The sequence below is a fragment of the Rhipicephalus microplus genome, chromosome X (genome assembly GCF_043290135.1).
Source record: "Rhipicephalus microplus isolate Deutch F79 chromosome X, USDA_Rmic, whole genome shotgun sequence".
In the NCBI taxonomy this organism is placed as follows: Eukaryota; Metazoa; Arthropoda; class Arachnida; order Ixodida; family Ixodidae; genus Rhipicephalus; species Rhipicephalus microplus.
In genome coordinates, this window is record NC_134710.1 from 210,660,154 (window position 1) to 210,682,555 (window position 22,402).

At 43.1% G+C, this 22,402-nt stretch overlaps 2 protein-coding genes across 4 annotated transcripts in view; one reads left to right on the forward strand and one right to left on the reverse strand.

Moving 5' to 3' along the window:
• Nucleotides 1-372: 372 nt before the first annotated feature.
• On the reverse strand, nucleotides 373-14,070 carry LOC119188042 (small ribosomal subunit protein uS11). Of its 3 annotated transcripts, none has more exons than XM_075878539.1 (5): nucleotides 13,976-14,070; nucleotides 13,495-13,647; nucleotides 8,758-8,919; nucleotides 6,221-6,297; nucleotides 373-478 (listed from the first exon to the last, which is right to left on the reverse strand). In XM_075878539.1, the coding sequence occupies exons 2-5, from the start codon at nucleotides 13,641-13,643 to the stop codon at nucleotides 411-413; spliced, it is 456 nt and encodes a 151-aa protein (XP_075734654.1). In that variant the 5' UTR covers nucleotides 13,644-13,647; nucleotides 13,976-14,070; the 3' UTR covers nucleotides 373-410. The 3 variants fall into 3 exon arrangements, with proteins under 3 accessions (XP_075734654.1, XP_075734653.1, XP_075734652.1); XM_075878538.1 differs by having other exon boundaries at nucleotides 13,927-14,005; XM_075878537.1 differs by having other exon boundaries at nucleotides 13,923-13,994.
• Nucleotides 14,071-14,315: 245 nt separating this feature from the next.
• The window catches only part of fand (Pre-mRNA-splicing factor SYF1 fand), a 106,789-nt gene continuing 98,702 nt past the window's right edge, over nucleotides 14,316-22,402 (forward strand). The window contains exons 1-5 of the mRNA XM_075878532.1: nucleotides 14,316-14,483; nucleotides 14,563-14,711; nucleotides 14,822-14,945; nucleotides 19,649-19,846; nucleotides 21,937-22,071. Coding sequence (XP_075734647.1) covers nucleotides 14,457-14,483; nucleotides 14,563-14,711; nucleotides 14,822-14,945; nucleotides 19,649-19,846; nucleotides 21,937-22,071 — 633 coding nt within the window. The 5' untranslated portion in view covers nucleotides 14,316-14,456. The remainder of the gene's footprint in view (nucleotides 14,484-14,562; nucleotides 14,712-14,821; nucleotides 14,946-19,648; nucleotides 19,847-21,936; nucleotides 22,072-22,402) is intronic.

Sequence of the window (22,402 nt, forward strand, 5' to 3'; positions counted from 1 at the left end):
CTATGCTTGAATTGGTGTGAGCACACAATTTATTAGCTTACATGATTCTTCCCGCGATGGCTGTATGATAAATGTTAATGAAAGTGTGAGCACACAACTTGGCACTTGTTGGGCACGTCTTGCACAAATGCTGCATTGTTCATATTGCCATGTCATCGGCCTTTGTAGTTGCAAGGAAGTTTTGCATGGTCATCCAGGACAAATTGCATTGCAATAACGAAAGCCCCAGAAATTTAACAGCATGCAAAGAGCATACCAAAATGGAAAATTTTCCGTCACAGGAAGGGCAAACAAGCTGTAGCACTACGAAGAGGCAGATTAGCTCAGCAATGGTAATGCTGGTACAAATACTGAAGCTAAATACAGACAATATACAGGAGATGAATAAATTTATTGGGGCCCTGTTTAAATTACAGACGCCTTCCTCGGCGGCCACCTTTCCTGCGAGTGCCATCAGATGGAATGGGTGTCACATCCTCTGCAAGAAAAGGTAAAAGAATTTCAGCACAAGTTCCACTGTGTAGTTAACTATTCAACAGACTGCATGACATTTTTTGTGGCCTTTTTCAACTCTCAGAACTAATAGGCACAGCAAGCTCATAGACATAACAGGCCCAGTTATGTATGTATTGGATTACATGCACTTTACAGTTACTTCTATGCATTAGTGTGTAAATTGCTAGCACACAGAAATCTGACCCCCCCCCCCCCTCGAGTGGATCTCAAACCCTCCGCTAAAGCTGCCTAATGGGCACTGACTCCACAGAACTCTTGTCCCGACAGTGCAATTCTAGCAGGCACCCTCTTGTTCCACGCCCCCTTTTTACGGCTTCCAAAACCTGGTTGGTAGATATGGGAGGTTAAACGTCCCAAATCCACCATATGATTGAGAGACGCAGTAGTGAGGCTCCGAACCAACAGCATTTGTGCCTCCATTGACAATGCAGCTGCCGCAGCCCGGGGTCATCCAAAACCTTGTTGAGAGGACGGTTTCAGACGAAAGTCTCTGGGCATCTCGATCCCGGAGATTAACCACCGGCGTAAAGCAGAAACGCAGCGGGTTGAGAAACACGCACCGGACGTAAAAGCAGACACACATGATCTGACAGCCACAACAGCAAACAAACAAAACAGAATGACGAGCCAGTTATGTCGGCCAATGGGAGACTCAGTATGGTGCACTCGAAAAGTGCGCCACGTGAGCCAATCAGCAATGCGGAAACAACCTTCACAAAACTCCTGACAGCAGGCAGTCTGCTTGAGTGATGTAATTTTGAGATGGCGCAAATCACACACAAAGAAACCAGCTTTAAGATGGCGGGGCTTGATCAGCTGCAACACTCATGACGCACCCGCGCGAAGTTCAAACAAATTTTGTTCTTTTGAGAGCATTGTTTTACTGCTGCCAGGGTGCTTTGAAGGACAAATTTATTGCACTTCCAGATCGTATTTAGCATTAGTAATTTGAGAGTAGGTGCTCAGAAGTACAAACTCCCTGAAAGCAAGTTTTGCAAAAGATCTATTTTGTGTGGACAATTTTCTATCATTCTAAGACCCCCCCCCCCCCCCCCCTTAAGTTGCCACGCAAGTTAAGCATGGCAGAGAGGTAAACGACAGGCTCAAGCATTATCTTTGTAAAACTTCACAATCCCCTTGACAGCCTCAATTTATATGCGCTTTGAGGTTACAAATAGTGATCAGAATGTGATCAAAGCCTCCGAAATAAACTGAAAACAATGCCTTCCAGAAAACACTATGCCTGGGACATCGACAGCGTAGCCATTAAGGAACGCTGCCACACGGTACCAGAGGGCACTGTGCGGTGGTGCTTAGAGACTGGACGGCCGCAGCTTGCTGCTTCGTGTGGTTGGTTGGGTGTGAGAAGTGCAAAAATGGGCTGTTTTTCAAACTGCGTTGCCACTGAACCGACCAAGCTATCGTGACCATATCGGTCGCGTCGACACGTTTTTTTTCTTCTTGAAGTTCGCGCCACAACTTCTTTCGTACACCTATTTGCTGCGTAGTAATACTGCGTAGAAAAAAAATTCCCGTTGCACGACTTCATTGGCCTATTCTGTACACGTGACTAAACGCAGCCCTGTGATTGGTGCAGCTGGTTGGTGTCTGCTGCCGCGCATCGATGTGCTTGAGAAGCATAGTGTGACGCCGTTTTAAAAATTGCTTGCATGCAACGATGTCCGAATATTGCAAGTTCGCCAGGCGAAAAGAGTAAGGCAAGAAAAAAAGGAAAGCGTTACACCTTCGAAAAGTGCCCAATCCTGCCGAAAAACTTGGAGACGACTGCTTGCCGGCAACCTGAAGCCAAGGCTGCGGCGACTGCAGTGAGCCTCGTGAAAGCGAGCTAAGCCTAACGGCGTCGCCTGCCGATGGTGATCGGACAAGCACCGTTCGTCACAACACAAGGATGGTTCTGCAAGCACAGTTGCTTGCAGAAGTGGTCAAAATCTGTGCAAGAATAATGCTGTTAAAACTATTTCGCCGTTCCGAGGGAAAAATATCATGGCACACATACTTTTAGTCAGTTAATATGCACTGGGAATGTAATAAGACTGATTGTTTGCACGAGCGTGTCGTTTCTTCTAGTCCTGTAGCAAGTTGTCGCCGTGTGCTGGTCTGCCGCGAGGCCGCTTATCAGTTCGGTGACTGCACTGACCGAGATGTGCGACAAATGTGCGTGCGTCATCCGCAATACGTCGAATAACAGGGCGATGTTTTCTGGCTTGTCCAGAATGAGTTGCCCGTAAATGTTGCTAACCAAAGTTGCTCCCTCGCTCATCAATTTCGAGGCTACACGAGTGCCGAGGTGTTAAGTTTCCTTTTCACGTAAGAGTGCCGCATTTTCGAGCGGAGATCGCGACAACGTTGCGAACACGTCGTTAAAAGCAGTCTACCAGTTGCCAGTAGCCTCTAGTGGGGGCAGCGAGCGTGTTCACCGTGAACGGATTGACTTTCTGTTCGTCAACGCGTGGCATACTCCACTCTGACGACCCGTCGCGCAGTTCAAGGTCCTTTCGTCAGGCGGGGGAACTGCGGCATTGGCGCGTTTAGCGGTAAGTCTATGCTTCCGTTCCGTCACTACCAAGATTGATATCTCTTGTAGCTTCACTTCTGCTTTTCACTTGCCGTCCAACTGATGAGGCCGCAAAAAACAGCCGTTCTCAGTAACGTCGGCAACCAACGGGCTCGTACGTGAGTTAGGCCTACACCGGTGACTTGGCAACCGCCGTTGACCGCGTCGAGTTCACTATCCTCGTCCTGAGCCATAGCAGGGCTCTTTCTGAAGTTCACAGCGAATGAACGACCGCCGCAGGCAGTCAGTAGCACCATGACAAAATAGCGCATGTCTGTGCACGTCCCGATGGTGAAGCAGACGCCGAAAGCGCCCCTTGGCCAATCGGATGCCTAGGCTTTGTCACGTGCCCCAAGCAGCCAATTGAATCGCGCGCTAGTGCGCGTTTTTGCTAAAAACCCAATGAGCAAGGCGAGCCAGCGGTGGCGGGAAATTGAAGATGAAGAACGACCCTTCCAAACGAGACCAAGATGAACTTGATAGCTCGTGTGTAACGGCAACAGTCTGGCACGGAAAAAGCACAATTTTAGCGCCAGTTTGCGCTCACAGTCATTTCACAGGGATGTTATAAATTGATTTTGTGCCAGAAATAATGACGCGAGAAGTTAGAAACTTTTCAGATAGGTGCAAAAATTGGTACAGATTCCGAAAATGTCAGCTTCAAAAAGTTTTTTTTTTGCGATTTTTGGCCTTTAAGAGCCGTGTCCCCCCTTAACAGCCTCACTATCCCAAAAAGTCATTCTGAGAAAACGGACTGAAAGTTTTGAACACATATTTTGGTCTAAAATGACCCCGCAAAGTAGGTAGAAATGTTCTTGAAGACTCGCTTTTTCTTTTTCTGCTTGTGTTGCAGCTGTTTTTGAGCTTTTTTCACACGGAAAGGGTCTTTCTCCGCTGCCCATTGGTTGCCGGTATAGCGCCGTCAGTTTCCGACATAGCTTCGAGTTTGGTTGCACAGCAGCACGTTCGCTATCCTCAGCGGCTAACTTCTCGCATGTTCAAAAACGTGTTGCTAAATGCACAGTGGACGATGCGGTCCCACTGTTCTGAGCCGTAATCATTGCAGTTAGCGAGCGCAACGCACCAGGCGCTCTTGAGCATGAAACACTAACCTCACTTGTGACAACGGAGCTTTGCACCGATTCTCGATGTCGCAATAAGCATGAATGCAGTCGTCTTGAAGAGACGAACGAGAAGCTGCTCAGCATCGATGTGACTGTCGCTCACGCACTGGCGCGTGAACGAGCCTCACCATGTGTATACGCTCCAACAGATGCTTTCTTGAACAGAACGCGTGCTGAGTCCCAAACTTTGCCCTGCCCATCCTTAGTGACAGAACAACAATCAGCGCCCCGTGAACCCGGCGAAAGATTGTCTCGTAAAGACTGTGAAAGATCGAAGAGCACACGTGAGAACCGAGCAGAATGATGGCAAACGGGAAAAGAACGCACGCCAAGAGAACAGCGGCACTTGCAAGGCCGGCCCCGAAGCAGACGGCAAGCCGGGGGAACAAATGCGTCATCACGCGCAGCAGCCAATAGGAGCTGCGTGATCGCCCACTCCCTCAAGAAGCACACGCTTCTTCCAATCGTGGCTTCGCATGCGAGCCGCTGGAGGTCCTAAAATATCAAAAGCCCCCCAATCATGAGCGATTCCCGCGTGGTCACGTGGGTGCTGCAGCTGCAGGTGGCGAAAAAAAGAGCAAGAATTCACGAGCAAAACAATACCAAGATGGTGGCACTGGGCCGCGTGGTTGGGAAATTGCAAAAGCGCGAAGTTGGGGTATTATCAGCACTCACTGGCCGCTCACTGCGGCATGCATGTCATATAATTTATTTGACGTACTTTTGTGATGAAGCAAGCATTGATATTTACAGAACAGATAGTTTATAAGACACTACTCGAATAAGTGGTTTTCAAAATATACTCTTTTTTGGGTGCACGTTAAAGAACCCCAGGTGGTCTAAATTTCCGGAGCCCTCCACTACGGCGTCTCTCATAATCGTATAGTGGTTTTGGGACGTTAAACCCCACATATCAATCAAATATACTCTTTTGCGATGTTTCGGCTTTCAAAGAGCGCGTTAGAAAGTGAAACTCACTCAAGAATAAAGGTTGCACTTTAGACTCACTCGGAGTCACCGCGAGAGGCTCTAGCAACTGTACCGGGTCGAGCGGGTGGAAAGGAAGAAAACGAAAAGGGTAGGGATAGCACTTTTGCAGCTCACGTCACAGGCAGAAGTCTTTTTGGAGGCATTGACAAACCTTCCCTAGCTCTAAATATGATGCGCTCTGGCACCAAAACAATGTTTTCTTCTGATTGCTGTGCGTCGTCATATCTTTCAGCGTTCAATAGTAGTGAATGATTCTGTTATGCACTCAATCTGCTCACTCATCATAGCAACACATATCGCTGTAATCAGAGCTGTTGGCATTGTAGGAAGCAACCAAAAAAGGGCATTTGGCCAGATTGGAACAGCGAGAACACCTGCGCAAAGATAAACCTGCAGTTATTGTTTTTGACCGACGGCTCCCACTAGCGCTCACTTACACTAACACCCCACACATTTTTCAAGCACTTCAGACCAGATTTCTTCGTGCCTTAACAAACTAGATAGCTAATTTCTTGAACGCTATGGTGAACTGTCATTGGCCACCATTCGAGGGCAAGAAAAAAAAGCAGCGCAGAGCCAAAGTAGGTTCACAAGGCAACAAACAAAAGCACCAAATCAGGCCGCCACAGCAGAAGGCTGGCAGTAAATAAAGCAATGTCGATTGGGATGGCGATAGACAACTTCAGTTGCCCAAAGTGGTTAGACTTTCAAAGTTTTTTTTACGAGGGTGGACTTTTTGTGACGACTTTATGGGAAAAAAAAAAAAAAAAAAAAACAGAACATTCTACATTTATGTAGATTTTTACAAAACTTGTAGTGCATATTACACTGCTTGGGATATCTAGTATCCTAGAAAGCTTTGTACAAAGCCCAGAATTGAATTCACTGGGCCCTTTAAGAATTAAATTAAATGCCAAGTTAGAAGTGAAATTTCACATTATAATTTTTCTACTGCCACTTCTACACACATTTACTTCCCCCAATAACAGCAGAATCATCAAGCGTATCTACTCACCGATACGCCCAATCTTCATGTCTGAGCGTGCCAGGGCTCTCAGTGCAGACTGTGCTCCAGGCCCAGGCGTTTTGGTCCTAAACATACAATGAGGACATTTTCAATGCATATACGCTAGGTGGACATCTAAGCTTTCTACTATTAACAGGCACTGCGCCGTGCTCCCGACCGGGTTGCAGAAATTAGGTGCCTTTTCTCATCTTCTAACCACTACCACCACTATTAACAAGCGACCATTTTTACGAAAGGAGCTCAGAATTGCAGTAAAATATGGGAGTTTGCACAGCAGTCTCATATTGACTTCTTCAAAGCCAAGCCATTTGAAAGATCAGTTATGCATTTCTGTGCCCATTAATGGTGCCAAAGGTTCTGCAGATTCAATGATAAGCATCTTGAGTCTGACTGTTCTACCTTGTTACAACAAAAACAAAACCTGCATGCCAGTTCTTTAGTTGAATGATCTTTTATATAAAGCAGTGGTGGTCCAGCCCACATAAAATTTGGAGCAATTTTTGAAGCACAAAGAAAGCCATTCAGAAGATGTAGAAGGGAAATACAGAAAACTTCATTTCAAAATCTCATTCAATACTAAGGATTTCTGGAGTCTCAAAACTTGCAATGCAAATTTGAATGAATAATTTCAAGCAACGGTTAGAGCCAACATGGTACGTAAAAAAAAAAAAAAAAACTGACCATTGCAATTTCACCGCAAGTACACAGAAACGACCCTTGGGAGCCACAAAGCAAAATGGCGATACTAATGTGTGACAGGTGAAGCCCTCGTGCCTACCTACCCCAACAAAAAGAAAAAATCATTTTCAGGAAAAATGTGTGCCCGCAGAAAAGAAGACTTGCTTTGCTATAACACAGTGGTGACATGGGCAGCATGTCACACGTTTTTGTTACGTCAGTGTGTTACAATTTACTCATTCTTTGTGGGATTAAAAGCATTTAATAAAGGACAGTCTGAATTCACAATGTATGCAGGATTCATGCTCGTTTACATGACAAAAATTCAAGGGCTCTCAAGGCTACATGAGCAAATTTTCAAGGCCCACACTGTAAGAAACCTGACCGACATGTTCAGGATAGGATGGAGGCTTGAAATACCTAGAATTCCTTGAAAAAGGGCGACATCACTGGAGCAGACGTCAAAAGCATGGCTCCAAATGACATCTTATTTTCCTAAACTTCCATTCGTAGTTTCTAAGGGGAGACACTGGTCTTGTAAGTGAAATTTTTACTATTACAGTTACTTTAATGAAATAAGGTGTGTACACACGTTTCTCCTGGTTTTGAAAATGTAATTAGTTTTATTGTACCTAAATTAGTTCTCAGTTTATAACTAAGTGAAGTCTAAATAGGTCATTTCTTACGGGTCATTAAGGCACTTTTCCCCAATATTTTTGGCCGAGTAGTTTAATATGCAGCTGTAGCCAATGATCTGCCACGTGGAGATATGCTATTTATATTAATGCTAGTATACATCACATAAAGAATGTAAGTTGTATTGATGCTCCATAATTCTGAATATTAGCTCACATTATTGTTCACAAAATATTACTAGTACAACTTAGCCGTAAAAAAATAGCATAGCTCCAAAGCTTGATCCCTTACAAAGTCAATGGTATTAAATTTATTAAAATTAGCTCACAATAACATGTTGGCTGAACTAGAACATGTTCCAGATGTTGGCTGAATTAGAACACTAGGTTGAGCCATTAAGTTCCAAACAATAAATGTTGCCCAGTAACAAGAATCAATCACCTACACTATAAAGCAAAACTTGGCGCTAAGTAGTGTTCACATAGGCCTCACTTTAGAAAATAGACATTTATAGGTGCTTATTGGCACTACAAAAACCATGATTTGATTGATTTGTGGGGTTTAACGTCCCAATTGATTGATTGATATGTGGGGTTTAACGTCCCAAAACCACTATACGATTATGAGAGACGCCGTAGTGGAGGGCTCCGGAAATTTAGACCACCTGGGGTTCTTTAACGTGCACCCAAATCTGAGCACACGGGCCTACAACATTTCCGCCTCCATCGGAAATGCAGCCGCCGCAGCCGGGATTCGAACCCGCGCCCTGCGGGTCAGCAGCGAGTACCTTAGCCACTAGACCACCGCAGCGGGGCACTACACAAACCATACAAAAGCCTTTAACCTTGAGTTTTTCTCATATCAAAGTCATATCATATAGAAGCGATAGAAACAAAATTATTTGCCTAAAATTTCATCTGTGGTCATTACATTCCAGTGCACCTTCATTTTGAAACCTCCTAAAGCATACTTAAAGCGCTAGCTAAGCAGAAGAGAAAGAACATGTAAAAGGTGTGATAACAGCAGTAAATACAAACAAAATGTAGGCTTCCAAGCAACGAGAGTCAAGTATACAGTCATTATTGCCCAAAAGACAACATTAATGTCGCACTAGTCTGACACCTGCTACCTTAAAGGCGAAGGAAGCAAGCTCTAATACAGTGCAGCATACCGTCTCCCAACAAATGCAAGCCATTCAGCAAGTGACATACCTGGTTCCACCTGTAGCACGCAGCTTGATATGCAAAGCAGTGATGCCTACTTGTTTGCACTTTTCAGCAACATCCTGAGCGGCCAACATAGCAGCATAGGGGGATGCCTCATCACGATCCGCCTTCACTTTCATGCCACCAGTCACTCGTGCAATGGTTTCTCTGCAGTTATAGACAGAACACTGAACAGTTTGCTTCCCATGCAAACAGTTAATTGGTACAAGACACTGCACTTTAAAGCTTGAAATGAAACAAAATCTGTCAATTTGTCAAGAACAAGTAGAGTTGCTGGGTTTTGTTGCATCTTTTCTCCTATAATTATGACGAGCCTGCTGGAAGCTAGACAAGAAGAGATGACACAGTAAAAAACTTAATTCAGCACGAAAGTGTGGCTTGGTGTGTAATGTTAGGCAATGGAGTGCAGTGCCTGCACTCCATTGCAAGGACATTCGATCCAAACACCGTTCTTGATTTGTTGGCTATTGGCGAACAGCATGCTACCAGCTTCTTGACATACAAGTGCTGGCACCTCCAGACCGGGCAAGGACACGCCTCTGTATGAAAAGGGGATGCCCAAGAAAATGGCAACTTCGTGCTCACTATGCAACACCCCAAGATGAAGCCGAGCTGTTCATAACAGCAAACATTTTACAGGCTGTACTTTTTCACCAAGCTCAAAAGGTGGTTCGTAAAACATTTAAGGGCACAGGTTAGGCCCTACATTTGATTTCCTGTGCCTATTTTTTTGGCAATGTTTTAGTAAAGCAAGTAGTGTGTCAATTTTTTTACAAACTGCAAAAAATCGTGAACTATTCAGAACACATGCACCGTTCTAGTTCAGTAGCTTTTATTGGCGTTAGGTTTATTCTGGCAAAAAAAAAAAGCCGTTTTAATGAAGTTGTTAAGATAATGGGGCAAATTTAACAACAAAAAATTGATTTCAAGATACTTAAATTTCACAAGGATAAAGCAGTATTTTATGTTTTGCTCAAAAAGGAGATATATATATTGAACAATCAAATTGTAATGTTCCACCTAGTCATCAAACAAATCAGATTTCTGCTTCTTTACAAGTAAGCTTGGTTTTCTGGCCTGCTTCGGCACGTCTTTCGAATGACCAAATACTGTCAACCTCCAACTATATAACGCTGTTGCACTTTGGTGATATCAGCAAGTAAGACCAAACACAATTTGCTCGAGATGTGAAAGTCGTGGAAGCACTTTGCAAACGCTTGAGATGTGTAATGATGCGGCAAAAGTTTTGAAACCGGTCCTTTCTCTATTCTAGAGGTAGAACGCATTTCTAAAGGGGTCAATAACATGGTCACACAATTGGTTTTCAGAGAAAAACAGGGTAGAAGGTAAAATATGCTTGTACACATGTGAAAACTGGGCTGTAAGACATTATTTCAGTTCAAAATAAGCCATAGATGTCAGCAGCTGTGAACTCCTCCCACCATCACCAGCTCAAGCGACGAAGACTGCAAACCAAGATGCCAACAACCTCGCCGTTGTGGCATGCATTGCAGACGGCTTTCTGCAGCGTGCCACATTGAAAAGTGAGACACTGCATTCGCGAGCAACAGTTACTTAGCGCCATGAAATTAGCAAAGCGTACAGATTTTTGTTGCCTGACATACGTGCATACACAACTTTCCGTGCCGAAATAATAAATAAGTGGTCGTAGCAATGCTGCGTATGCAAACAAGCCGAAGCGAACGACATGTCAGTGCGGTGCTAGTGTTACGCACGATATACATTTTTGCCGAAGCTTTGCTTGAATTCTGTTGATTGCATTTGGTTTCCGTTAAAAAAAAAAAACCGAAAAAGCAAGAGCGACGCTCAACCATGGCACTGCCTGTGAGGAGTTTCAATAAATATTTATCCGTAGTGGCAGACTGCATATGCATTGCACATTCATAGAACACTTTCTGACCTCCAAAATTAAAGGAAAAGCAAGGGTGACACTCAACCATAGCACTGTCTACAAGGAGTTTCAATAAATATTTATCCGTAGTAGCAGACGGCATGTGCATTGCACATTCACAGAACACTTTTTTACCTACAAAATTGCTTGTTGCAAGTACCAGTGCTACATGGGTGACGTGGTGGCTTTGTTTCAACCCCTGGAAGCCATTTAGTTCCAGTGGAAGTTGAACTTCAATTACAAGTGCAGCCGACTACGGAACACGATCGTCCGAAATGCAGACCAGGTAGCAGCTCGCCCAAAACGGTTCGTGACGTCACGGCTAGCAATCACGCCAGTGTTGCCCAACTTTCGGGCCACTCGCTCGTTTACAAAAATATTCCATTATAAACTAACGGCTCGACTGAATTCACTCAAATATCGACAGCTTGTCTGCGAATGTAGAAGAATCAACCCACACAACACAGATCATGGTTGAAAATTGGGTATCATGACCCCTTTAATTCCCGATTTAGTTCTGGTACAGTTAGCACAGCGACCGTGTCGAGCAGACAAACTAAGCGCGAAAACTGCTAACTTGGAAGTTGCTGTATTCGTGCACAAAATAGGTGCTGCATACATTCACGGGCCTTGGTTATTTGCCTGCTAAATTTAACCCTCTTAACCACTCATGGCTTTTTAGGGCACAAATTTGAACGGGAGGCTTACTTTTCCTCACATTGTGAGCATGGGCCGTGAGCATCGAGGCTCGCAGTGAAAAGAGTCAGGGTTTTTTTTTTTTTAGGGACGAAGCTCCTTAAACTGTGGGCCGTGCGTCCTCGATTTATGTAATAGGTAGCCACCTCTCGTGCAGTTCTTGGGATGCCCGCTAGATGGCGGTACTTGAGTGTTCACTACATGGACCGACAGACGGACACGACCAGTGGACCCATGGTTAGACGGACGGATGCTTCGCCCCACTCATCCTTCACTACGTGGATATGCGGCGACTTTTTTCTTTCTCTTAAACTTGAGAAACCCAAAGGATTACAGCAATATCGGGGCCATTCACAATGTTGCAAAACGACCACAAACACGGGAAAACAAGCCGCAGCATCTGCTGTTTGAAGCATGTCCAAACCATTCAATCATTTGAACAGAGCTTCCGGTCGCCGCCGCTTAGTGGCGCCACAGTACCTGGAAGTTGCGAACTTGAGCAACACAAATGTGCGGAAGCCTCGCCTCTGTACCCTTAATTCCAAGGTTAACATAAGTTCTCACCGAGAATGACTATATTGAAACAGCAAATGACATGGAGTGGCTTGTGCGTGCTCCGCTCTCTAGTATGCAAAATCTTCACCTGGCTGTGCTAAAAAAGTGGCTTATAGCCAGGAAAGGACCCCCTCCTACCAATGGTGTCATGGCCCCTTTCAGACATGCTGTTTCATAAGAGCACAGCAACAGGGGAGTCGGAGCCACTTTTTTCTAGAGTTGTCTGCAGTTCTTGATCAACACCAAACGAGAATGGCACATCGAAGCTAAAGTTGCCGTGGGTCTGACATCACGTAGCAGTGCCCAACACACCATGCAGATAATAAATGTGCACTGTACAGAGCCTGGTCACATGTGTTGCAATATAGCTTTGTTTAACACCCATCTCGACTGGCAGAGTTTCAAGTTTATGCTGAACATTTCGAACCTTATAATCAACCCAATATGAAGACACACCTGCCTAATTCCTGCTAGTTCAAAGTGAGCTGATTTCAATTCAGATTGAAATCATCTCACCAGCAAATGTTCTACAATTGCTAATTTTCCACAAGCAGACTTGCGTGTTGCCCCACACAAATCTGCTGACCAGCCTTTATTTACTGACTTCTGTTGCACCACTGCTGTTGTCACATGAATGTGACAAGCTAGAAATGCAACGTACCACTTGTCACACTCATGTTTGCAGAAGTAGCCTTGCTGAAATGTCATCCCAAACAAAGCACTATCAGTGTCCACTGCATGCCCTATCAAAAAGCTTGCTGGAAATTTGTGAAACGTCCATTTATCAAAAAAGTGGAGCCCTAAAATAACAGATGAAACTAACTACTTGTACAAGAAGTCACAATTTATTGAGTTTACAGTGCAAAATTACACAAGTCACAGGTAAGGCCCTACTTGTGCCTGAGTGATTTTGCACTAAGATTATGAATGTTCTTCCTTTTCAGCATTAGTGCAAGAAAAGCCATGCACTCGGTGCCTGCAGCACAATGCTCAAGTCAAAACCAAAACGCTCCTTGTCTGGAAATATGAACATGCATATCAGATATGTTCACACAAGGACGAGGAATTTTAGATAAAAGTCGGACATTGCTAAAAGAGCTCTATATAAGCAGAGGTGTCAGTGGGAAAATACGTCGAACGACAACTAACATTAAAAGATGCGCATACAAAGCGCGCCTACTAGCATCACGACACGCCGTGTGGTGAATGATTGCAACTACAACATTCCGATAACACTGGCATGCCATGTATGAAGGTACAAAACACCTGTCCCTTCCCTACTATGCTAAAGCACAACGTGATAATCGATTTTACACGAGTTGCAGGGATGCGCACGTGGTTAGCGAACCTTGCTAGTACTAGTGTCGGAAAGCAGCGAGGACCCCAGAGGCTTCATCTTGAGCACAACAGAGCAGACGAGCTTTCCAGTTGCTGTAGCACCAACATGACACCCGGCGACCGTGTAGAGGTCGGGTAGAAAACCTACCCAAGCGGCGCCGGGCTCTTGGCAGTGCAGATATAGCCCCCCTTTCACAGTTCAGACGTGATTGGTCACTCACCTTCCAGAGAGGTCGGTAACGTGTACGAAGGTGTCGTTAAAACTGGCGTATATATGTGCCACGCCAAAAACATTTTCATTGCCGAGGGCTTGCGGCCCCAGAGAGACGATCGGCTGTTCTTCCTTCTGCTTCCCTTTGCGTGGAGCCATGGTGCTATGACAAAAAAAAAAAAAGCACGTGTATATAGTTAGACCGTACTGCTTCGTAAAAAGCCGTTAACAAAAAGTCTTATAGTCAACTTTAATTATTCGTTCCAATTACAAATCCGGAGACCTGAAGACTTGAAATGTGACACAAAAGCAAGAGGCCGGCACACGAACTACAAATTCTCTTTTGAGTGAGAAATCGCGCGTTGGCCTCGAAATCGACATACAGTAGATACCTTAAGAGTTTTAACGAGTAGAGGCACACAGTAAAACTCAACTTACTCACAGATATGCTACGATTAATACGGATTGCCTGTGAACAGCCAGTCACTCACCTGCAGCTGCGGTGGCGAGGATCGAAAAAGGGCTTTACGAACGAGGCTGGAAACCGGGACAAGCACAAATAAAAGATGGCAGCACAAACGACCAAAAAAAGGTTGTTTTAACAAAAAACTAAAATAAACATTTGCATTGTAAAAGGTAATATATTTTATATTAAAATACAATTTTTAAAGTTTGTAACTAACTTCATTTAAACTTTGACATTTATGTGTAGAAAATGTAAGGTGTTGTACGTTAATGGCTGAAACTAGCGGGAAGCGGCATTGAATACAAACGCACATGAAGCTCTTTAATGGCGCGATCAGCGTAGATGCAGCGTATTAACTTGCGCAAAGCTACTGCCTTTTAATGGAACACTGTGTGGTTTCTAGGTTGTGATTCTGTGTTTTGCCACATTGTGCTCCTCAGCGCTGGTGCTGCGATCATATCTAGGCTTGAAGTCGTTATGTAAGTGACAGAAACAACCAGGAAACGATGAAAAGCACCAAGGATATCGTATTCGTAAGTGAACCTCGGCAGGTGTTGTTTCATTTTCAGTTTATAATAGGTGGGTGCTTCCTAACGGTGCTGTGTATTTCAGGAGGAAGATGATCTTCCGTACGAGGAAGAGATCATTCGGAACCCTTTCTCCGTTAAGCACTGGATACGCTACATTGACTACAAGAAAGACCAACCAAAGCATGTTATCAACTTGATCTGCGAAAGATCTTTACGAGAGCTTCCCGGCAGGTCTGACAAAGTTATTGTTGCTCTTTGCTGTATTCTTTACGCAAATTATTACTTGCACTGGGAGCATGTTTTACGAAGCGTTATAACGCTGGCTTCGAAACTTTCCTCAGCTACAAGCTTTGGTACAACTATTTGAAGTTGAGAAGACAGCAAGTCAGGGATCTCTGCATAACTGACCCAGAGTACGAGGAAGTCAACAGTGCTTTCGAGCGATCGTTGGTTTTCATGCATAAGGTGAGTGTCGCATACATCTGGCTTCAATTGTATCGTCATTTTCACGGTGAGCGCTTGATTTTATGACTTCTTACATTGAAATACCTACTATGACACTGTCATACAATATGGGATTCAAGAGCAGACAACCTCAGAATGAATCACGAGTATCATACGCGTACTACGAACTCGCACAATTTGAACAGTTTACGCATATACATGTAAAACGAAACATTTTGTCTCAAATGAATGGGACTACCATCTTTGCCGCTAAGACCAATGAAACAACTGTGCTTTTACAGTCAAGTAGTACAGAGATCGTACAAAACTGTTTTTCGCTTTACAACTGAGTTGCAGAGCATTGCCACTGCTTAAAATTTATAAGGTAAGCTGATAGGTGACACCACATAGATAATCTCTAGAGTAATCACCGACAATATCATTGAAATAGACAAATGTTGATTAATGCAACAGTTTTAGTAGAACCTGGGGATATACAGTCGTCAGCACCTTTAACTCGAACGCTCCGACACGTGGCCTGGGCTCGCTTGGACGGAGGTCGGCGCCGCCAAGCGTTGAAAAGATTTAATGTCCCAGAACCACGATTTGATTATGAGGGGCGCCATAGTTCAGGTCAACAGAAATTTCGACGCGCATCAGGAAGATGCGAAGCGGCAACGAGTTATTTTATGTGCACATTCACACTGCTACTGTCTAGTATATCCTATTTGTGATCAGTATTTTTCTTTTTACCCTGTTTGATAGGATGGCAATTTAAGCTTTTATGTAATACCTACACACAAAGTTGCTTTGTTTGCATTGTATCCATGCGTCTTCCTTGCTGAGAACACACACAAACATTGCACTCCAAAACCACCTCTTCCATGCAGCGTGAACCGAAGAGGACGGCACACTATTAATTGCGAGAACAGTTCAATTCACGTCTGAAAATTAATGAATCAGTGCATGAACAATGCCGCTGCATTTCAGATTTATTTATTGTGAAACCTTTACAAACGTCATAAACATGGGTTTGCTCTGCTTTTTATACATGTGATTTATTTTGAGCAGCAGCCACGAATTCAAACTCTAAAGGTGCGCAAGCTGTCGCACGCAATGGTTCATGTCGAGATAAGTACACGACAACGAACGTCATGGGCGAGCGCGGTAACATAGCCACAAGCGAAACGTGGGGAAAACGGGGTGCCCAGTGAGTTGATTCGACCCACTGGTCAGGCAGACTGGAAACAGACATTTACTAGTGAAACCGAGGCACACTCCATCTATCGTTATCTGCAGCAAGCATATCATTTTCAACGCTTGGCAGCTCTGACCTCAGTCCAAGCGAGCTGCGGCCACGCGACAGAGCGCTCTAGTTAAAGGTGCTGATGGCTGTACCAAGAATATTCAAGAGGGAGAGAATAGTAACCTTTGTGATTTATTCTATAGCTTTGCTTTGTGTCACAGCTGATTTTTTGCTACAGCCTTGATGTCGTAACGTTGACTGTGGTGGCACATCTTTTAGTGGAATATGCCGAAAAAATGCAACTTTATAAAAGTGATTCTGTCTCATGTGTGTGTGTGTGTGTTGCCATAAGCAGGTTCCTGCTCATGGCAAGTTATCTTATTACCCACTTTTCTTTCTTCACATTTACTTTACAATTAGGTCTATAAATTCTCCTATTCTTTCCTTGGTATTATTGTCTGTTAGATTTATATATATATATATATATATATATATAAGGGAGAGAAGTGTATACCTAAAGGCTCGTATTTCCGTGTTTTAACACAATCCGATATCGGTTTAACAATCACCCTTCCGATATCGGTTTAACAATCACAAGGCTCATATCTCTTCACTTCCTCACCTTCCAATATCAAAGCATGCTAACGCAATGGGCCACTCATTTGAACACATTAGAGCCACGATTCTGGAGTCTGGCTTCCAAACGCATCATGACAGGGAAGTGCGCGAATCATTTCTCATCTTTAAGTTCAATACAATCGCAGGTGGTTTAAATGAGAGTACGGGGAAACTCAGCGTCTTGCACCAGTGACCGCTGTAGATGTTATTGCTTGTACCATCTGTAATCCTTGTGCTGCACGTGTCGTGACTTGTTATTTGATTGCTTATAAGTAGGATGTGATACGGGGGCCCCCATATAGATTTAAGGCCGGTCCCACGGCCGAAACGTAAAGAAACCTTTCCGTTTTTTGACGTGTGTCTTCTTTTTATTCATATATATATATATACACACACACACACACACACACACACACACACACACACGAAGGCCAGACTCTAGTTGAAACTGTAAAAATAAACGCTTTCGTTGTTACTGTTCTCATGGAGGATCTACATGGCTATATATATATATATATATATATATAGAGAGAGAGAGAGAGAGATTGGAGGCATTTGTGGCAAGTCTGGTCACTTGACTAGGATTGAATTTTTAGTAAAAAAACACTGGAATTTTTTGTGTTTACCAGAAAAAAAAGTTTAATTTACCAGGATGTGCGAGCCTAAAAATCTGCTCCAAAGCTAACTTTTATCACTCTGAAACACACCTTTTTTGTGCTTCAAAGCTGCTCGAAAATGGCAATATTCCTGCTCCTTAAGCTGCTCCAAAAGATAAGCCCACTTCCAGTGCTTAATGTGCTTAAGAGACATTTTTTTGGCGGGAGGGGAAGGGGAGAAACGTTATTTCAGTCTTTTGTAGCTGACAGTGTATAATTTTTCCACCGCTGAAATGTTTTAGGTATTTGACTTCCTTGCACCATGCACTTGGCATTTGTTTTGTTTCCATGGAGGGGGCTGTGTGAAAGGGCCAGTAAACTACTTTGAAATCCAAAAATAGTAATGTAAAATATTCGCACCTTCGCTATGTGAACATGCTGCCGCAATAATTTTGTGAATTCGTGCTATAATGAGGAAGTTACAGTGGTTAAAAGATCCATTTATGCTGGTTTCAAATTTTCGTACGGCCTCACCCCCCTTCTCTATCATAGAGAGGGGAAGGTGTAGCTCGTTGTTGTGACTCTGCCACTTCATCAACGTGGCAAGATGTCAGTGATACATCGTTGGCATGCAGCGAACGACTGAGCAGGGCTTCCCTCACCTGAGCACATGTCATGGTGACGCAGGGAGAAAATTTGGTGCAAGGAGCACCCTTCTTGCACCACATTAAGTAACGATACACCTCTTTGTCTCGAAGGCTTTCATTCTGGCAGCGCTGCTTCTCCTGGCAGTCTCACGCTCTACAATACAGCATAGGGCAGCACAGGAAAGTGAAAATATGAACTGTGTGGCCCAAACTAGATCACCACAGGGCCAAGGCACCGTTTCATGGGGGACTAATCGACGAACTCAGTGGTGTATCAAGTTGCCCATGTACAAGTCTGCATCACTGTGCGCACTATGTGGTGAGGTGCGAGAAATGTTTTTCGAAATGGAGCGTCTGCACAACACGCAGCACTGGAACATTCTGAAAATGTGATCACCACAGTCTTCTGTACTAATTGGTGAGCTTCTTTGGGGGGGTGTTAAAAAAAAAAAGTCTGAGCCTGTTTACTGGCCCTTTAAAAACAGTGATGGAAGTGCTGCTCCAAACTGCTCCAAAAAATAAATGCTGTTTCATGTTGCTCTAAACGGTCATTTTTATTAGTAATTGCTCGAAACCTGCTCTGAGGTGGCACTGAGAAAATGAGAATGACGAACTTTTACTGTTTGACGAGCTTATAAGTCCTAAAGAAACTGAAAAGAATCTGTATACTATCGTCCCAGAATGGTACTAGTGTGAAGAATTCTTGGCTCTGGTGTCATTTATGTGACAACAACTGGCATATCAAACAAGTAGCTCATTTGGCAGTTGTTTTTTATTTTTCAGCTGAGCAGACAGGCTAGTGTGGTGAAATTTGAAAATAAGCAGGGTTGCTTTTAGTATCTCACACCGATTATCTGCTGCTTATTTGGCAACAGTTATGTAGAAATGTGGTTACTTCTAAAATGAGGTGCTCAGCTTTACCGGTTTGATTTGATTTCGGCCACCAATCATATATAGCTCATTTCACAGCACATTTTTTGACAACTGGCCATCCTTTTAATTGTCTGTTTCTTGAAATTTACATTGATTGTTGTCTTTGAAATATATTTTATAATAAATAGTTGTATCTACGAGATGCTTCGACAATGCTTTGAACTTCAATTTGTGTATGGCAAATTTTGTAGCTGCTCCAAAAAAATTTTTTTTTCTACTCCTAAAACATTTATGGCTGCTCCAAAACAATACTTTTGCTGCTCTGAAGTATGCTTCAAATAAAAAATCACTTCCATCACTGTAAAAATATTAATGCCCGTGGAAGAGCTTGCTTAATGTTTTTTTGTTCTCTCCTCTTCTGAACATTGTAGGCTGGTTACAATGCTAGTTGTTCTGTTCTTATGCTAATGATTGATGACAATAATAAATTACAACAGTGCCCTATATTTTAGCTGTACCTTTCAGACATGTTCTGGTACTATGCTTATGCAATATATATTTTTTGAAGCAAAGTGCAAGTTTTTGCTAATTCATTGAACATAATTTTATTCCCTTTTTTCGCCCAAGTTCTTCCTTCACTGGCTGTTGGCCTAAGCAAGTTTTGTTTGTTTTTGCTGATTAATGTAACAATTTTATCTGAACTTTGGCATTGAATATTAACACATGACTTTACTATTACGACAGATGCCCCGAATATGGATGGATTACTGTAAGTTCCTCACCGTTCAGCAGAAGATTACACGTACTCGACGAGTGTTTGACAGGGCTCTTCGGGCTTTGCCTATCACTCAGCATCATCGCATATGGCCGCTGTATTTAGAGTTCGTCAATATGCACGACATTCCTGAAACAGCTCTTCGTGTTTATCGCCGCTACCTCAAGGTATTTACAGATTTATTGGCTTTCACTATCTCTATTTTGGATATTAAACTTTTGTCACTTCATTGCATTAGGAATTTTTTAACCTAATTCTGTTGTGCAGGCTTCATATCATTGAAGTGGCAAACCAAGGGTTTTGGTATCATCTGCACTTATCAGAATGCTTTTGGGGAAGGCTTAGCATGGATGAATGAGGCTTATCTAAAACCATTCAGTGGTTTGGCACGGTATTCATACATTGTTGTCTTATGTTTACTGATAGTAGGTGATGTTATGGTTTACATTCTTTATTTATTTTTTTAGAATTTCAAATGTGAATGTTGTCATGTCTTAGTTTGCTAATTTACACACATTGAGATCACATTGCCTGGCCAATCTTCAAGAATGAAAGTGTACAGTAGACAGCATGTCATGTTGATATTGATGTTATGTGATGTACTTTTTAATGAAAGTGGCCAATTTGACATTTACATTTTATTTTTATTTCTTATAACTGTTTTAGGGGGGGCTAACATGTCAGTGTAATGAGTAATTTCATTTTGTGGTGGGAGTGTGTGGCAGACAGAAGTGGTGTGTTGACTGTTTTTTTTTTTCTACGTTGGCAAAGAAATGTTACAACCTGTTTTTTTCAACCTGGGCTGGTCCTGAAGGCATTGCAGTGGTGCACACTGCATTTTCATAGTGCGGCTTGTTGCCAGGAAAAATCTGGAGAACGTGGACTAGTTGCTGTGGTGGTGCAGTCCAAAACAGGGCCTCAAAGCACTAGCTGTAGTGATGAAAGAGTAAGAGAATGCGGCACATCACTTTTATAAGCAATACAACACGACACACATTAGAGACAGTGGTGAGGTTAACTTTTTTTGTTACGTAGTAGAATAAAGGGAGATATTTTTCAGTCTATTAGCTAATCTACTGTCCTCCAAATTTTTTGCATAGTTTAGTAAAGATCTTGATTGATTCTGGTTTAAGTGGGACATTGTCTGGTGCACTTTCTTCACCAGTGGGCAGTTGCTGGATAGTTCCTGATGCATTTCGCCCCGCCGCGGTGGTCTAGTGGCTAAGGTACTCGGCTACTGACCCGCAGGTCGCGGGTTCAAATCCCGGCTGCGGCGGCTGCATTTCCGATGGAGGCGGAAATGTTGTAGGCCCGTGTGCTCAGATTTGGGTGCACGTTAAAGAACCCCAGGTGGTCGAAATTTCCGGAGCCCTCCACTACGGCGTCTCTCATAATCATATCGTGGTTTTGGGACGTTAAACCCCACATATCAATCAATCAATCCTGATGCATTTCCCAAAACTGTTGGTTCTAGTTGAACAGAAGGTCTAGAATAGCCAAGTTTCATTTTATTTAACAGATTTTAGTGTATTGTGTCCACCTTTTTTCTTTAAAGTCTTGCTCAATTGTGGGAAGCTTGCCTTTTAAGTTAGTGACTGTATTGAATTTCAGTTGGAAAACTTGCATAATTTCTGTCATAGGAGTACGCTTCTTTCATAGGAGGTCCTTGCTCTTGGTCCTGTAGCACTTTTCTGTGTCCTTGTATTTTTGAAGCTATTCCTGTATCTCTGGGTTTAATGCAGACTAGTGCATGTACACAAGATTACTGCTGGGAAGCACAATACAATTGCCTCTAAGAGCTGTGTTGTGTTGGAACAACAAAATTGTGCATGTAACTAGGAGCACCTAATGGAGCATCAGTCTTTTGAGCTGGCAGACCGATGCTTAACTTTGCCAGCAGAAACATTATTTTTTAATTAAAGAGTGAAAAAACAGTAGTTGGGAGCCCACCTATTATGTTCAGGGCTTCTATTATGGGGTGGAAAATGCTTTACAATAAAAAATGGTTTTTTAAGTAAGCTAAAAGAAATTCGTGTGTGGTGAATTCAGCTTTGCTATAATAGAATTTTTCACAAGTTGTTAATGTTTGTGTGCCAGAATAGTCTATGTATTTAGTTTTCCAAAAACCTTCAGTCCCACTGCTGCTTTGATACCTTGGCAGTCCTTGTAGACCATATGGCAGCATATGTATTGGGGTTTGTAGGACTGTTGTAGTAGCAAAGTAAATATCAATAACTTATTTATTTTTTCACTTCAGCTCTGCCCTGGCAATGCTGAAGAATTCGTCGAATACTTGACTCACATTGGCCGCTTAGATGATGCTGCTGTACTCCTGGCAGACATTGTGAATAAGGAAGACTTCGTCTCTAAGGAGGGAAAGTCTAAGCATCAGGTAGGATAAGTGATGCAAAGTTGAGTGAGGGCATCACAAGCTTATCTACACTTGATGAAATACAGATCAGTTTGAAGATTGTCTTGATTGATATGTTTATGAAGTAAGTGTACACAGCAATAATGTTTATTTACAACTTGCAACTTTAGTGTATTGAAACTTGACTTCTATGGGCAAGTGGGCATTCATAACTGAATTCGCCTGTAGGTCCATCTAAGCATGATCTGAAGTTTCGAGTTTCGTGAATGTAGCATATACAGCATTCGTGGAATTAAACACATCAATTTAGGGCTAAGTAATACACATTCTTTTGTTTCCACCATCTTTAGTT